Genomic DNA, 17,667 nt, shown 5'->3' on the forward strand with positions numbered 1-17,667 from the left:
CGCATTGAGCGTAACCCTGCTGTAAACTGCGGGACCGGTAGATGGCGCCGCTGCTCCGACCCGCGCTCCCCGCCTCCAGTGAAGAGGACTCGGATGAGGAAGTGCTGAAAAACACGGCTGTTCTCTGAAGCTCACTGTGGTTTAAAGCTCTGGGTAAGCTGGAGAACTGGAGATCTATATTAGGGGCACTCGGAGGAGTATTCTGGGCTTTCTGCTTCCTGCTGGAGTTTATGATTTAACTGGTTCTGGCGGTTCTTATCGCAGTGGTGCTGCTCCCCGGTGTTTTGTCGAGTTGTGCTACCCGTCGATATGTGGTTCTTAACACCAGTGCGCAAGCGCTTATCCGCATTTCTAAGTTTTCATGTATTTTTACGGTGCTTATGTTTAGTTGGGTGCTTTAAACAGCGTCATGTCATTGTCATTATTTGTATTACAGATGTGTAAATGGCAGGTAATAATAAAAGTATAAGTAATGTAATAATAAGGCCATGAAAAATTGTGCTTTTTTCTGGTATTTTTAGTTTTAAATACACACTAGCGTAGCACGGTTTGACAGGGTAGCACATCTCGGCAGAACACCGGCTGCTGAGGCTAGTTTAGGTAGCCTAGGTAGTGTTAGTTAGCTTAGCTAGTTAGCTGTGAACCAGAGCCCCTGTATAAACAAGTTCATTAACTAACGTAATTTATATGCATTTTGAGGTAATTTTGGGTTGTTTTAGAGTTTGGTACCTTTATTATTTAATTTATAAGACATGCCTTGCTTGCTACAAATGATATTTATTTTTTATGTAAATTTGTTTTGCTTTTTTCTGTCACTGTTTGGACCTCCAGAGACAGGTGTCGATATTAAGGAAATATTTAGCTAGCTAAGTTTGGTCTAACGTTTGTGCTTTTTAACGCATATTTAGCGCAATAGACAGGGTTAAATGGCATGTAGTGTATTGTTTTTGTGGCTTATAAAGAAAAAACAGGTAAACAGGTGATTAAAAAAATAAATAAACAAACAGGCGCATGGACCTCTTTGACCAAATGACATTTGACACAAGCTGAACTGAAAGAAACCTCATAATACAATGCAGTAAACGATTAACAATAAGTACTTTTATAATTGTTATATTTATTTCGTTATTTGCTTGGTTGGACTGCTTTTGTTGGGTCTAGAATGGTCATTTATAACTGTCAGCTGATTAATATACCAGAAACCTTGTGCTAACACTCCATGAGCATCTCTAAACAGCAGCTGCTTGAAGAATATGAGAGAAGATAAAAGCATAATTACTTGTTTCCAACTTTACAAATACAATATTATCAAATCTTACTAAATTATCAATGTGTATTTTACAAATATCTTCCTCTATATAGAATTTAATTTTCTGTAATAGCAGTGCAGGAGAGCTGTGGAAGTCGAGGCAAAATCTGTAGGATCCTGTCAGACTCTTATTTGCTGCTTTTCAAACTTATCAAAACCCTCATTTGAAGGCAGAGGACCTAAGGAAATTTGCAAATGTAATACATTTGTAGCTTATAGCTTATAATATCTTGTATGTGTGTCACCAGTGGCTGAGTACTATGGAGACTTCAGATCCAGGCCCAGCTGATGGAGAGGAGCGACCCAGGACCAGGTCAAACCCAGAAGGAGCAGAGGACCGACGCAGCAGTAGCGGCAGCTTATCCAGCACTCCACCACCCCAGCCTGCTGTGGGCAGTCGAGTAGAGGGTGAGGGAGAAGCCTCTAGTACAGACGGTGCTCCAAGTTCCACGTCTACCATCACCACGACTGTCCCTGCCCCTGCTGCTGCCTCTGTGGCCACGACTACAGCCAGCGTGACCGCTCCGGTTTCTGCTGCCAAAGACAGGCCCAAAGCCACCCAGCCCACTGTGCCACCCCAGATCCCCCCACCTGCTGAGCTGCAGATACGAGCACCTAGAGTCAACTGCCCTGAAAAAGTCGTAAGTCAGAATTACTACATTTTGGATTGGATTTGTAAAGTGCCATCTACCCACCCAGAAAGAGCAAAGCCAATTGTGCTCTCTCAGGGCTTTGGTAGCTGATGGCAAGCAACATGAACAGGATTCGAACCGGCGATCTCCTTATCTCATATTGGCAGCGCTTAGCCCACCTCAACCATAGGTTTAGATAGATTCAAAATGGTGTCCTATTCACCATCCCCTATATGTGAAAATCCAGATCACTATATAGAGAACATAGTTCAACAAGACAAACACCACAACAAATTATTCAACAGGGTACATTATTTGTATACAATATATTGCAGTGCATTGCAGATTTGGCACAGTGCACTGGCAATTCAGCACTAAAATTTTAAATAGTGTATAGGGTGAAATGGGTGTAGTTTTGGACGCACATTTAATTTTCTGCCAGAGTTTATTCTTTGTTGTGTCAATTTTGTTAATTTAAAACCACATCCACAATATCCAGTGGTACTGCTTCATACCTACCATATTTGTAAGCTTTAAGACCGCTTTTACCACTGAATCCCTATTAAACATTGAGCATACATGAGGCTTTAGGGCTCAGTGAGTTCTTTTGAGGCAAGTCAAGAGGCTTTTATCGTCATTCCATTTGAAAATTCCATTCATTTCAGTCTCTCTGTTGAAGAGTCTGATTGCCTGGTGGAAGAAGCTGTTGCAGAGTCTGGTAGTAGAGGCTCGGATGCTCTGGTATCTCTTACCAGATGGCAGTAGATTAAAGTAGAGTAAAGGCATTGTGGTGATGGACTGCTTTATATCTTTTTTCATTTAGATCATCTGTTTGGATCTATCAGAAGAGATGTCACTGCAGAAGCTGGAATCCTTCAATGGGTAATAATATAATTCACTCTTGTTTCAGTTGTTTGGCTCAAATTTGACTATGCATATCTAAACACTGTGTTGCTTATCTCTAGATCCAAGACCAATGCCCTCAATATCTCCCAGAAGATGATTGAGATGTTTGTGAGAACGAAGCATAAAATAGATAAAAGGCATGAGTTTGCCTTGGTGGTGGTCAATGATGATGCTTTATGGGTAAGTATACGGACTGTGTGAGAAATACAGGAGATGCACAAAATAACTTTGGTATTAAGGTGATCTTGTTTTTGCATTTGTTGTACAGTTGTCAGGTTTCACATCTGACCCACGGGAGCTATGCAGCTGTTTGTATGACCTAGAAACAAATGTCTGTGAATCCTTCAGTATCCTTTTCAGCCTGAAATGCTTATAATTACTGCACTAACTGCTCTAATGGGGGGTAAGCAATATGTTGGAGATGGCATCTTATCTTTATAAGCTATAAATCTTTGATCCCTTAACACTTTAATCTAGACTTGGAAGATCTTCTCAATGTAATGTAAGTTTTTTTTTATTTTTTATGAAATATTACATTAATAACAAATGCACAGTGAGGGTCTAATGTGAATCCTGGTGTGGGTTCTTAAGCAAAAATGGATTAAAGCAATCTCTGCCTCTAGACTTCAGAAGATTGAGCTTCCACTGATGGACAATGTTCAGACGATTCCACCTCCTTTTGTGGTTCGCACTCTTCTCATCTACAGCCGTCATGCAGGCCAGCTACAGTTCAACCCGTCAGATGCCGTCAGCGTGAGTGAACATGAATTGTGCCTTTACTCACTTTATAAAGCATTGAAGTTTATTGAAGCCATTTAATCTTTGACTTTCTTTGACACTGTCTTCTTCTCTTTCTCCAGAAAATGTTGCGCTCTCCTTATTTTTTCTTTGATGTCATTTACCTCCATAATGGAACAGATGAGCAAGTGGATGACAACAGCTGGAGGGTACTTTTATTTCTGATGTTTCTACATTATTATAAAAGCATAGCAGTTTTGATTGATTCATTAGAAAATTCTTCAGTGACTCAATAAATATTGAATCCACATACACATATGGTACCAATCAAATGTTTGTTTTTGTTTTCTCCTACATTGTAAATGAATACTAAAGTCATTCAGACTATGAATAAACACATAAGGAATCAGGTAATAACTTTAAAGTTTTAAATGAACCAAATAACTCTGTGAAGCATTTAGGTGCTCTAATCATGGGTGCAGTTAATTTGTGGTTTTGGAAGCCACTAACTCCTTCCTTTTATGAAGTCCAGATGAGAGCCAGTTTCATTATAACTTGAAATCTGACTGACTTTCATTTCTTTACTTAGATTAGTAGTTCTTGCCATAGTATGAATTAAAAATTACTCAAATTAGGTTACTAATTGAAGAGGTTACTCTACCTCTTCAAAACTTTACAACTGATGACACATTAAGAGAACAAGAAAGTCAAGTAATTAACTCCTGAGTTCAGCACAGCTGTTAACTGAAAGCTCAGCATAGCTGTTAACTGAAAGCCATTCCAGGTGACTCTACCTCATGAAGCTGACTGAAAAAATCCAGCCAAGATGTGCAAAGCTGTCATCTAAGAAAGAGGAGCCTACTTTGAAATATCTAAAATATAAAACATATTCTGATTTTTTTTTTTTTTAATAATAATTTAATAAATAATGCCATATGTTTTTGTTCATATTTTGGATGACTGTAGTATTAATCTACAATGCAGAACATTTTTAAATAATGAAAAAAAAACTGAATTTAAAGTGTGTCCAAACCTTTGACTGGTACTGTACACTTCTTTGTACTTAATAAAATCCCCAAAACATACTAGAAACCGGACAGTTACATTTACTTTTGAGTTTTATTTTACTGCAGACAATATGAACATTTTAGGTGTGCATGGTTTACAGTGACATTTTTCTGTATAAGATATTATTTCTCTGACTCTGTGTTCTCCTGTCTGCAGGATATATATGCATCATTCTCTAATTTGGACTCTAAAGGGATGTGTTACCGCTTCGAAGTGTCGCTGTGCAGCCCTGCTATCGAGCTTTACAACTGCATGGCTAAACTTCTGTGCCATCCACTGCAGAGACCCTTCCAAAGTCATGCCTCCTACAGCCTGCTAGAGGGCGATGATGCACAAGAGATCGAGGCAACGGTTTAGAGTAGATATTCTTTTTAGATATCTTGGTCCTGAGGTAGCCCTGTCCTGCAGATTTGGGGTTGGGGGTTGTTGTGCCAACATAACTATTCGGTTAATCGATTAATTACCAAGCCCTGCTTAAGTTGGTTTGTGTTTGAGATCAGTAATGATCTAATGCTGAAATGTGCAGGGCAGGGTATTCCAAGACTAATGATGCTAACACTGCTGTAAAGCAATCCTGATGGGATCTGGAAAGGAAATTGAGATGACATCTTGCCAGTGTGGTGTTCCCCATTTTTCCCACTTGGATCACATCCTAATGATAAACACTGAAAGAAAGGGGAAGCCTAAGAAAAAAACTTTTCTCACGGAAGGTTATTTGAAAGCCTGTGGACTGCTATGGACTTTGTTTAATGTTGAGACTTCTTTATCCACCAAATTCACTCTAGTACTTTTTTCTGTCTCTTGTCTTCTGTTGTTTTACTTGTTCATTAGTTAATGAAGGAAGCTTCATTCGTTTTTTATGAAACAGATATAAATCTCTAGTGGAAACTCTGAGGTAAGTTAACTCTAGGTGAACGGTTAAGAATATCCAATAGGAAAAAAGATAAACATTCTAATTTGACATTTCTGTACGTATCGGGCTAACTCTAGTACTTTAATGATGTTTATACAGGAGCTCACAGGTAAATAAACAATTAAATAAAATATCAGGAAGCACACAGTGTTTTATAACTGCTTCTTATTATATACTTTTTTTACCTTATGACTTTTCACAGCTTATGGTCAGAAAATGTGAGATATAGACAGATTACTAGAATGTAAATGTAAATGTTGTTGTGGCCTTTTTCCAAGTAATCCTCATATGTATGCTAGTGTTAACATGACCTCAGCATTAATAACAGAATCAGAAGAGGAATTTAGGTGAAAATAAGCAAAATAAAATTAAAAATAGCAGAAAATACCGTGTCCTTCTTTACATGTCTGACAAGCTGATGTTAGGAGGTAAAATATACTAACAAAAGACCTCATTTATACCTACTCACTGTATTCATCTTGAGTATCAGGATTCTATCTAGAAAACGTCAAACCATATAAAAATTCAAGTATAAATACACCTAAGACACATTCAAAACAGATACAAACCCCATCATTCAGACCAGTATCATAGTAAAGCTAGATTTAAGTCTGACTAACTGCAGAAACAGTTAAAAACCACATGTTAACATTGTAAAATATTAACCTGCAAAATAGCAGGCAAAATGATAAATATGGTAAACATGAAAAAACAATAAAACAATGTAATTATCGCTATGATAAACTGTAAAATGATAAATATGATTAAACATGATTGAACTTTAAAAATACAGTATAAAAAGGGAAAGAGGGTAAAATGATAAAGCATGGTAAAACCAACATGATAAACATGGTAAATGTGGGAAAACAAAATCCCACAAAAATCCAACAAAATCCAATCCAAAAATGGCAAATATGGTAAAAACCTCAGTTATTAAAGTGATAATTGTGGTAAACATGGTAAACATTAAAAACATGGTAATTGTGGTAAAATGGTACAACGTGATAAAAAACATGGTATTTGTGGTAAACATGGTAAAACTGTAAAACATGGTAAAAAATGGTAATTGTGGTAAACATGGCAACTGTAGTAAACATGGTAAAACATGGTAATTGTGGTAAACATGGTAAAATGGTAAAACATGGTAAAAATGGTAATTGTGGAAAACATGGTAAAAACATGGTAATTGTGGTAAACATGGTAAAATAGTAAAACATGGTAAAACATGGTAAACATGGCAACTGTAGTAAACATGGTAAAACATGGTAAACATGGCAACTGTAGTAAACATGGTAAAACGTGGTAAAATGGTAAAACATGGTAAAATAGTAAAACATGGTCAAAACATGGTAAACATAGCAACTGTAGTAAACATGGTAAAACGGTAAAACATGGTAATTGTGGTAAACATGGTAAAATGATAAAACATTGTAAAAACATGGTAAAACATGGTAGTTGTGGTAAACATGGTAAAAACATGGTAATTGTGGTAAACGTGGTAAAATAGTAAAACATGGTAAAAAATGGTAATTGTAACATGGTAAAATAGTAAAACATGGTAAAAATGGTAATTGTGGTAAACGTGGTAAAATAGTAAAACAAGGTAAAAATGGTCAAGTCAAGTCAAGTCATTATCAACCGCTTCATCCATTAAGGGTCGCGGGGGGGTGCTGGAGCCTATCCCAGCCGGCACCGGGCGGAAGGCAGGATACACCCTGGACAGGCCGCCAATCCATCGCAGGGCGGTAAAAATGGTAATTGTGGTAAACATGGTAAAAACAAGGTAATTGTGGTAAACATGGTAAAACATGGTAAAAACAGTATTTGTGGTAAACATGGTAAAAACATGGTAATTGTGGTAAACATGGTAAAACATGGTAAAAACGGTATTTGTGGTAAACATGGTAAAACATGGTAAAAACGGTATTTGTGGTAAACATGGTAAAAACGGTAATTGTGGTAAACATGGTAAAAAAAACATGGTAACTGTGGTAAACATGGTAAAAACTTAGTAATTGGGGTAAACATGTTAAAATGGTAAAACATGGTAATTGTGGTAACATGGTAAAATAGTAAAACATGGTAAAAATGGTAATTGTGGTAAACATGGTAAAAACATAGTAATTGTGGTAAACATGGTAAAACAGTAAAACATGGTAAAAATGGTAATTGTGGTAAACATGGTAAAAACAAGGTAATTGTGGTAAACATGGTAAAAACATGGTAAAAATGGTATTTGTGGTAAACATGGTAAAAACATGGTAATTGTGGTAAACATGTTAAAACATGGTAAAAATGGTAAATGTGGTAAACATGGTAAAAACGGTAATTGTGGTAAACATGGTAAAACATGGTAAAAATGGTAAATGTGGTAAACATGGTAAAAACGGTATTTGTGGTGAACATGGTAAAAACATGGTAAAAATGGTATTTGTGGTGAACATGGTAAAAACATGGTAAAAATGGTAATTGTGGTAAACATGGTAAAAAAACATGGTAACTGTGGTAAACATGGTAAAAACTTAGTAATTGGGGTAAACATGGTAAAATGGTAAAAACATGGTAAAACAATAAACATGGTAAATGTGTTAAATATGGTAAACATAGTAAAACAGTAAAAAAAAAAAACTGTTAAATTAATTAAGAAACACCCTTGTTTACTCCTGTTCACTTTATTTGACCAGTATCTGAAATGTAACTGAAATTTAAAGCATGTGTGGGTCTGATGAGACGGGGATTAATCCTAACCAGAGACTTCAGTGTAAAATCTCTCATTTAAATGCAGTACAGCCCAACAGTAGGATTAATTCCTGTCTGTGAACCTGTCTCTGTATGAAGACTAAGACACAGGGACAAACTGTTGTCATGTTGGTTGTTGTTACAGGTCTTTAACTCTAGTGGATGTATTGTTTTTTATATGTAAAGGGAATATAAATGAGCCCCAGAGTCACGGCCAAAGAACCATAGTCTTCCACTGTAAGTGAAGTTATGTTTTAGTACTATTAGTAGTATTTGCACAAAATAACAATTGTAAATTATTGCTCCACAACATGTTACAAGAACATACTGCAATCTCTGACCTGATTTAACCAGAGGATATACAAAAAAAATCTGTATTATAACTGAAGCTATTGAGCTCCCTCCACACCCACGTGTACATTGTTGTCTGTAATCAAACTGTCGGTAGAACGGTAGTTTGCTGGAAAGGTTTGTGACTGCTTTTGAACTTTTTGCAACATGTTACCTGTATGTACACAGCATCTCAACTTTGAAGCTGCATCCTGCCATTTAAACCTGCCAAAAGTATGGCTTGCCGCATAATTGTCGGAAGGAATTTTATAGTTTCGTTAATTCTGGCTATCCTTTCCTTATTGTAATAATCATTAGCCTGTTCCCTATCTACAGACTCCCCTTTTCTCAGAAGTACAGATACCAGGCTCATGTGGTTTGCAAAGTTTCTTAGAAAAGGGACTGAAGCTGTGCCCTGCTGCTGTTCTGTACATTTAAAGCTGACCTCTTCCCACATATGCCTGGTACACAATAGAATGTGTGTAAACAGTCAGCATGGCTCTCTGACCTAGTTAACATATTTACATCCTGTTATTGCCTCGGCTGGTATGTGGTGCGTTCCCTATACATAGTGTACGCATTATTTGAAGAGTGGTAATTTTTATATTTAGTTTACAATACCACATAATGTCTGTATTTTTATGTATCTGTCTATCTACTTTATTTTAATTTTTTCCCCATTTTCTCCCCAATTTACAAGGCCAATTACCCAACCCACTCATTAGGACTCCCCCTCTTACTAATGATGCCCCAACACCAGGAGGGTGAAGACTCAGAGGAAAGCACAGCGACTCAGTTCTGATACATCAGCTCACAGACCCCTTGTGTTACGGACATCACCCTTAAAGTGATGTGGGAAGAAAGCATCATCTACCCACCCAGACAGAGCAATGTCAATTGTGCTCTCTTGAGGCTCCAGTCGCTGATAGCAAACTACATGAACAGGATTCGACCCGGCAATCTCCTGATTATAGTGGCAGCCCTTAGTGTGCTGTACCACTCACAGCCTATTTATGTATCTATCTATAATTAAAAAAAATAAATAAATTAAAAGGAATTTTAAAACATTTTACAATGATCTCTGAATCTTTGCTCTCCACAATTTTTATTGTGCTGTTTGATTTTTTTTCCGTTTGTGATGGACGTGCACAGGTGAATATGGGGGTAACAGAGGTCCACAAAGGATACATCAGCTGCGTCCTTTAGGCTACATTTCTTGGCTGTTTAGTAACAATTCCTCACTCTGGAACAGTCTTCAATGATGTAGAGGCTAAGAAATGCAGCCCACCTAGATTAAAGCTTACAGTTTGGAATGTAAGTGTGATTTAAAAAAGCCCAGGGTGGAGTTACACAACATCAACAAGATCAATGAGCATCAATTCCAGACAAAGGAGACCATAAGATACTTAAATTACACTGTTTTACCAATGTGCTTTTGAAATTAAAGCATTTTAAATTCTAAAAAAGACAAATCTAGAAAATCGAGTTGTAAAATTTGACCCAATGCTTAGATTTTTTATAAAAAAAAAAGAAATTAATTAATGTAAGTCTCGTTCTCGTAAGTCTAGTTTAAAGGGTTAAATTAGATTTTAAATGTTTAGAAATTTGTAGGAGAAGGAGATGCGACTAATTTCCATTTAAAAGTCATGTAATCTCAACAGGGGAGGTCAAACCTTTGCACAGCCTGAATCAATATGAAACTGAAATCTATTACAATAGAAACACTGCAATACAATTTGCAAATAGAAATTATATTATATAAGTCTCACAATGCATAAATCACCCAAAAGAAATCAGAACTCATGCTTAACCGCCAAGAAAAATAACTCTGTTCTGCACCCTCTTCAAATCCATAAACCTTTTTCACAGGTCCACTTTCCTGTTTTGCCTTAAAATCAATTTGTGATCTTTACTCACTCTCTGTCATTTTAAAATGCTCACATAAATTACACTTTCCGCTGAGGACAGATCAGAGAGGAGACAATAGGCTGCAGGAAAACCCCTGGCTTTCGTTATTTTCCCTTTTCACGCCCCTCTCCGACAGGAGGGCCAGCTCCGAACGTCATCACTGCAAACAAGAACGCCGAGGATCAAACGTGTGTTCTGCCTCCTGCACTGTTGGGAATATTTGTTATTCAGGCCTTCGAAAAGGTCACCAGAGTTGTCCCCGTCCACTCCATCGATAGCCTCTGCGGCAGCCGCAGGAAGTGGAGTTTTGGCGCTTGTTTTGATCACCTGTGTTTGTACACTGCACTCGATCCAGGAAGAGATACCGAAAAGCTTAAGATTTGATATTTGTTCTAAAAGTAATTTTCTTGGGCAGCATCAGGACCAGGATGGACAAAGGTCACATTCAAGAACAAAAACATCTGCAGCTTGAAAACACGGAGTGAACAAAACATAAATACTTAATTATAAACATGTACCACCTGAATGTTAATGAACTGAATATATCCTGACAGAATGAATTAAGGATAATGAACTAAAACACCAAGAATCTGAACCAAGGTTAACTGGTTGGGTACTGAATTAATGAGTAGAAATGTATCCAATGTTAAGAAACAATCAATCAATATCAGTACCTAAACCAGTGTTAATGATCTCTTAATGCACTTAATATTCATGTTAAGGAACTGAATCAGTCTTTACAAACTGAACCACTGTTAATGAACTAAATCAACTTTTAAACTGATTTATCTTAAACTGAATTAATGTTAAGAAACTGAATCAATATTAAGAGACAAAAACAGTGTTAATTAACTAAACCAATCTTTACAATCAATTAAATGAAGTGAACCAACCTTACAGCAACACTGTGCACTATTCTTACCCTAAAAATATTCTGACCACTGTGTACTGTCTACTGAGTCATATTCATGTAAAATCCTGTAATGTCATTCTACCAAGTCAGTTCATATGCTTTTTTCACTTAGGTTGCCAGTTCTGTATCTACAGAAATACATACAGCTCTGGAAAAAATGAGAGCAATTAAAAAATGAAGAGTTTCTCTGATTTTACCAAATTGAAAACCTGAATTTTTGCACCAGGAGTGGCAAAAAATTATTCAAAAGCAGTGTGTAAGACTAGTGGAGAAACATGCCAAGATACATAAAAACTGTGATTTAAAACCAGGGTTATTCCACCAAATATCGATTTCTGACCTCTTAAAATATAATAAATACAAACTTATATATTTTTTGCATTATTTGAGGTCTAAAAGCTCTGCATCTTTTTTGTTGCCATTTCTTATTTTCTGCAAATAAAAGACCTAAATGGCAATATTTTTGGGGGGAATTTGGGAGAAATAAAACAACAATGTTCATTTTACTCAAACATATAGCTATAAATAGCAAAATCAGAGAACTGATTCAGAAACTGAAGTGATATCTTAAGTTTTTACAGAGCTGTATTAGTGTGTCCCTCTCAGAGAGATTATTTAAAGCACAAAATCCACTTGCCAACTATAGGGTAGGCCAACACAATGCTGCTCAAAGAAACTGAATCACTGTTAATGAAAAACCCTAACAAATAAAATCAATCTTAATAAACTGAATCTTAACAAAATTGAATCAATCTTAAAAAAAACTGAATCAGTCTTAAACTGAATCACTGTTTAGGATTGATTCAGTTTCAGAACTAAACAAATGACAATTTAATATTTAGGAACTTAAGTATAAAGAAACGTAAAGTTTTAAAGTTATAGAGTAAATAAACCAAATCATTGTTAATGAACTGCACTAAAACAAGACTTTAAAACAAGAAAGAGTTTAGTAATTTCCTTCATTTAAGCAACCTTGTGGGTGATATGAACTTAGAACAAAAGACAAAGACAGCCAGTAAATGCAGTCAGAATGGAGGGATAATGAGAATTTCCACTGAGAAAAGTTTTGAATTGAGTTGAACTGACAAACTTTTCATATTCTAATTATTTTTTTTTATAGTTTTTTTCAGAACATCATCTGTACTGTGATGATAAGGAACAGCGATAGTAAGGGAGGGTGTCCTCCTCCACCCAGTGTGAAGAACACGGGGCTTCTGGAGCCGAAGTCAGAGGAGGGTCAGGAAAGAGGCTCTTTGCAGGATGTGCTGCCAGCGTATATAAGCACCACACTGATGCAAAACCTGCTAGTGTTTACATGTCTGGATTCAACTCTGTGTTAAAGCTGTGCTTGAAAGAACACTTTTTTTTTGGCAGAGATGTACAACAACAGCTACAACCGGCCCAAGGTCGCTCTGGAGAAGAAGGTCATTCACAAGTCCAAAGGAAAAAGCTGCGGCTATTATCTGCGGATTGTGTTTTTCTTCTCGTCACTCATTCAGTCGCTCATCATTGTCAGCCTGGTGCTCTTCTTGGTTTACGGGCAGCCTGAGAAGTCTGCTGAGGAGAAGAGGGCAGAGGAGCTTCAGGAGGGCTACAACAGGCTGTCCAAGGACAACGCCAACCTAAGGAAGGACAAAGTCAACCTCACCAGCTTGCTTAAGACAAAGACAGCCGAGAAGACCATGGCTGACAAACAGCTGGCTAAGCTCACAACTGAGTTGGAGGCAGCCAAATCGAATAATACAAAACTTGTGAATGCCCTGGTAAGTTATTTATTTATTTATTTAAAATGCTGGTACCTGAGAAATGCATGTACAACATGACAATAGAATCATTGTCAAACATAATTAAAAATTTATAATTATTTTTTTTCTGTTTACTGTAGTCTATCTGTAATGCAAATAAACCAATGATAAGTCGCCTTGCTCCAGCCCCATGCCCTGCAGTCACCACGTCCAGTAATGGTAACTAAAGTTTAACATCATAAAGTTCCAACATTAAACAAGTATTTTGGCAAAAATAATGAATTCTATTATCATAGCTTAACCTGCATAAACATGTTTCATTTCTGTAAATGTAACACTGGTCCCTTTCCTTGCAGCTCACCTTAAAAGTCTACAGACTGTCTTGGACCACCAGAGAGTTCTGTACATGCTTCTCCAGAACAATTTCACTCAAACAGTGCAAACCCTTAAGCACGACTTAGAGCGTGTGGCCAGTGAGAAAAGCAGGTACGAGATGGAAGCGACACAGCTGAAGCAAGAAAAAGGAGACCTGACCAGCGAACTTCAGCTTTTCAGGAAAAAGTGCAAGGAAGACTTTGTGTCATCTCTGCAGGGCATTCAGACGGTGTCCACCGCCTTCCTGGCCAAAATCGACAATCTCTTCCCCGACAGCTACACTTTCCTCCTCACGTGTGACAAGCAGCAGGAACAGATGCAGAAGATCCAAGACAACTGCACCAACCTGTCCCGGCAGGTGGAGAGCAAGTTCCAGAGCTACCTGAACATAGTTGGCGACAAGGTCTCCACCCTCCAGGGCCAGAGCAGCCGGCTAGAAGTGCAGAACAGACGGCTGACTTCGGATATGCAGCAGTGCAGCCAGAGCCGCACCCAAGAAACCGCACAGTGCAAGAAGTTGCTAGCAGACGCCCAGGAGACACAAGACAGACTGGTGGAGCCTCTGCTGCAGGCCCAGAAACAACTGATGCAAGAAAAGCAAATGTTACAGACCATGTGTGCTCCAAAGGTAAGAACGTCTATAGACTTTTAAACTGGACTTAAAATGATATAAATAGTGATTGTCTTTCTGTTGCTAATGTGGAAATATTTTATAAATGAGTAATTAACTTTGTCCAATTATTGTCATTTGATTTATAGCCAATGCTGCCCTCAATGCCAAGACCCTCTGGACTGAACTCACATGGACCATAGAAGGTACATTTAATCAAAACTATTGCAAAAACTGATAAAAAAAAAATAACCTTTATGGAAGCTAAGGTAAAAAGATTATTTTGGGGAAATTCTATTGGTCTGATCACTTTGAAATTTTCATACAATTTAAAAAAAAGGTTAAAAAAGTAAGCAATATTTTTGTTTGTCCGTGACAATATACATATAATAATGTAACATTAATATGTAACATTAATATTGTTTGTTGTGGGCTCAAATTTGTTTTTAAAGCACTTAAAAAATATTCCATAGTAGGACTATTGTGTTTTTGTATTCATAGCACAAAAACATGTATTATTTCACTTATTTTATTTAAAAAGAGATACTCTATGTTTACATATTATGACAGTTCAACAATATTTTTAGTCACAGAATAACTGAAATATTTGATGTTATAATTTGTGATTTTAACCTGATTGTTTTATTATCAAAATTCAAATGAATCAATTAAAATCAAAGTTTTAAATAGGATTCAGTTAATAATTTGATATGTATTTTTAAAAGCTTCACAGTAATGGAGTCAACATTCTCTACATTGCTTTTACAGGTCCGTTGAGCACCAGTCACCTCCAGCCTCTCAGCTAATCTCAGAGAAGCTCAGAAGAGTGTGGGATTTTAATTGTTTGGACTTCAACATGGCTTGAAGAAAAATGAACTGAACATTTTACTGAATTTTAGCCTGGGATCATTTGTGATACTGTGACAGAAATAACATATCAGTTGTACATATAATAGAATGAAATGTTGGTTTATTGTTATGTATATATATATATATATATATTGAACATTTTGGTAACAATATATGGAAAAAAAACACAGCTGGTCATTATTGAAGCAGGTGACTGATTTCATTTTACACGAATATAAATAAAAAAAAAAGGGAAGACATGAACTGAATAAATAACTGTACTAAATTTTATTTCAGACAAAAGGCTTTTTTCTACCTACTACAAGAGCTTCTTCTATCTATTCTTTTTTTTTTTTTACTAGTCTCTGTGAGAAATAGAAAACGTGTCTAAATCGGTCCAAAATACTGGACTGAGATTTGTAAAATAAGGTTTTACTGCAGCCGTTCTTACTGAATAAATCCATACTTGTACATTTGTAAACAATGCAAACTTAAGTTACGTTTTAAGTTACTTTACAGGTTTTGTAACTGGCTTTGGAAAAGTAGACGTGTTCTACTGAGTGAATTTTCCTCATATTCATATATTTAAAATTGTGTTTCATTGTATTTGTTTTTGTACATTTATAATGAAAGTTGACTAATGTATATATTTGTTTCAGAATAAAGAATGTGAACAGTGTGAACTTGCTTGGTCTTCTCTTTAAAACACTGTTTCTGAAATATAAGACCTAATCTCATTTTTTTGCTTAATGCTGGGCATAAGCAACACAAAACATAATTTATAATTAAAACACTTATGTTTCTTTGTAAATATATATTCTTTTTAATAGGTGATGTAATTTTCTGAGAACTTTTACAACACGGTTTAAATTAGCTATGTTTAGCTGATACAAGTATTTAATTTAGGGAAAAGGAAAAAGATATGATGAGAATTATTATTATAAGAAATGTTATGTATACTTGTAATGCAGTAACTAGCTTTAGTTGGCACTGAAATTGTTGCGTTATTTAACAAAGGAAACACCTGGAGAGAACAGCTATTTTTTTTTTACATATAATAGATGGCTTTACTGATAAGAAGAGTAAACTACACTGTGCAAAAACGGAAAAAGGGCAGAGGTTGATTTGAAATTTCAATACTTTTCTCAGGCTTGAATGAGTTTTGTTTATCTGAGCAGTACTAATTTATTTGACTTGCATAACTTTTCAACTGCCTGTTTCTTTATTAACCAAAGCTAAGATAACAGAAATATTATTACCATGCATTTTTGAGAAAGCAAGTGTCAAAGACTATCTTTACCATCATTTAAAACAATCAGCCATCAGCGTTACTCAGGAGGCCATCTGCTGCATGAATCACTGTACTGTATGCATTATGCTGACTGAAACCATGTGTGCGCTAGGTGTGATTTGTGTGACCTTAATAACCTCAGTAAATCAAGCAGTGAACTATGCGCTGCCTGACGTCATTGGGATGAATAGTAGGAAGAGGTAAGGGTCCGGAGTGCTGTCTCAAGCTCCTTTCTGCTGCACACAAGGCAAAGCCATCAGAAGGGGTGAGAAGTTCAACTGAGGAACATAAACATTTAAAAGGAGGTCAGACTGACAGGAGAACAAAAGCCAGTGGGATGCGCCATTAAGTTGCGTCCTTCCAACACAGCCTAAAAAGATCGTCCATAAAGTTCTGCAAGTTCAGCAAAACTGTTTGCTAACACTTATCAACCAGGGGCATCTCTAAGCAACTCTCTAAAGAACGTAAAATCTGAAAGCTATAAGATTTTTTCAGTATGTTAAAAAATTCAGAGGAACTGTGGAGGTCAAGAGATCTTGCGGACCAAAGAGAACTGCTTGTATGCTGGTAAGACAGGCCAAGAACCTGCACTAAATCAAGTCAAATTCATGCACTGTTCTACTGTGCAAACCTTAACTATGTCCTAATCATCACTAAAGTGTCTGAAGTATTCCATAGTATGTTTAGGGATGCCAGATGAGTTTTGGGAGTAAGTTCTATGTTTGTATCTGCCACTCAGAAAAAAAAAAAAAAAAAAAAAACTTTTTTCTGCTGAAAGTTACCAGAAGGTATCAGAAGTCTCAAAGCAATGCCACTATGATCAAAAGATCGCCGGTTCGAATCCTGTTCATTTAGCTTGCCATCGACTACCGACTAGCTGAGAGGGCACAATTGGCCTTGTTCTCTCTGGGTGGGTAGTTGGTGCTCTCTCCCCACATCATTCCAAAGGGTGATGTCCGCAGCACAGGGCGTCTGTGAGCTGATGTATCGAAACCAAGTCGCTGCACTTTCCTCTGAGCGCGCTGTGATGCTACTTATCAATGCTGCCTTTCAAAATTTGAAATAAAATGATAAAAAACCCAGGCTTGTTCAATTACAGAAGATGGGCAAGTGATAGTCCGAAATGAGTAAAATGATCTTTACAGACTTGCTAGTTTGTGTTCTGGTCACAGTTACGATAAAGGCATCATGTATAATGTATTTTTCCTGAGTTTCATTCCAACAGGTTGCAACCTTTATCTCTTAGAACTGTTTTTATCTGTTAGGGCTGGTGTACCACACTATTATGGTCCATGCCTGATCAAAACAAAAAATGAGCAAATCTTGATTTGACAAATCCAA

The 17,667-nt window shown here is 36.7% G+C and overlaps 2 protein-coding genes across 3 annotated transcripts; both read left to right on the forward strand.

The window, feature by feature from the left end:
• Positions 1 to 14: 14 nt before the first annotated feature.
• Positions 15 to 5,711, forward strand: babam1 (BRISC and BRCA1 A complex member 1). Of its 2 annotated transcripts, none has more exons than XM_007240231.4 (9): positions 15 to 153; positions 1,558 to 1,950; positions 2,765 to 2,823; positions 2,907 to 3,027; positions 3,116 to 3,194; positions 3,325 to 3,349; positions 3,471 to 3,600; positions 3,708 to 3,794; positions 4,810 to 5,711. In XM_007240231.4, exons 2-9 carry the CDS (start codon positions 1,570 to 1,572, stop codon positions 5,008 to 5,010), a joined length of 1,083 nt encoding a protein of 360 aa, XP_007240293.2. In that variant the 5' UTR covers positions 15 to 153; positions 1,558 to 1,569; the 3' UTR covers positions 5,011 to 5,711. The 2 variants fall into 2 exon arrangements, with proteins under 2 accessions (XP_007240293.2, XP_022525424.1); XM_022669703.2 differs by lacking the exon at positions 15 to 153 and adding an exon at positions 613 to 699.
• Positions 5,712 to 12,740: 7,029 nt separating this feature from the next.
• Positions 12,741 to 15,714, forward strand: plvapb (plasmalemma vesicle associated protein b). Its single transcript, XM_049465906.1, has 5 exons — positions 12,741 to 13,219; positions 13,342 to 13,420; positions 13,558 to 14,204; positions 14,336 to 14,392; positions 14,955 to 15,714. The coding sequence occupies exons 1-4, from the start codon at positions 12,833 to 12,835 to the stop codon at positions 14,387 to 14,389; spliced, it is 1,167 nt and encodes a 388-aa protein (XP_049321863.1). The 5' UTR covers positions 12,741 to 12,832; the 3' UTR covers positions 14,390 to 14,392; positions 14,955 to 15,714.
• The last annotated feature ends 1,953 nt before the right edge of the window (positions 15,715 to 17,667 follow it).

The sequence above is a fragment of the Astyanax mexicanus genome, chromosome 16, assembly GCF_023375975.1.
Source record: "Astyanax mexicanus isolate ESR-SI-001 chromosome 16, AstMex3_surface, whole genome shotgun sequence".
Taxonomy (NCBI): Eukaryota; Metazoa; Chordata; class Actinopteri; order Characiformes; family Acestrorhamphidae; genus Astyanax; species Astyanax mexicanus.

Bases quoted from the DNA above. Each gene is read 5' to 3' on its own strand.
- babam1 (XM_022669703.2), top strand. The intron at 1,951-2,764 runs GTAAGTCAGAAT...TTTTTCATTTAG, and splicing joins TCAACTGCCCTGAAAAAGTC to ATCATCTGTTTGGATCTATC. The intron at 3,028-3,115 runs GTAAGTATACGG...TTTGTTGTACAG, and splicing joins TCAATGATGATGCTTTATGG to TTGTCAGGTTTCACATCTGA.
- plvapb (XM_049465906.1), top strand. From the start codon at position 12,833: ATGTACAACAACAGCTACAACCGGCCCAAGGTCGCTCTGGAGAAGAAG. The intron at 13,220-13,341 runs GTAAGTTATTTA...TGTTTACTGTAG, and splicing joins CAAAACTTGTGAATGCCCTG to TCTATCTGTAATGCAAATAA. The intron at 13,421-13,557 runs GTAACTAAAGTT...CTTTCCTTGCAG, and splicing joins AGTCACCACGTCCAGTAATG to CTCACCTTAAAAGTCTACAG.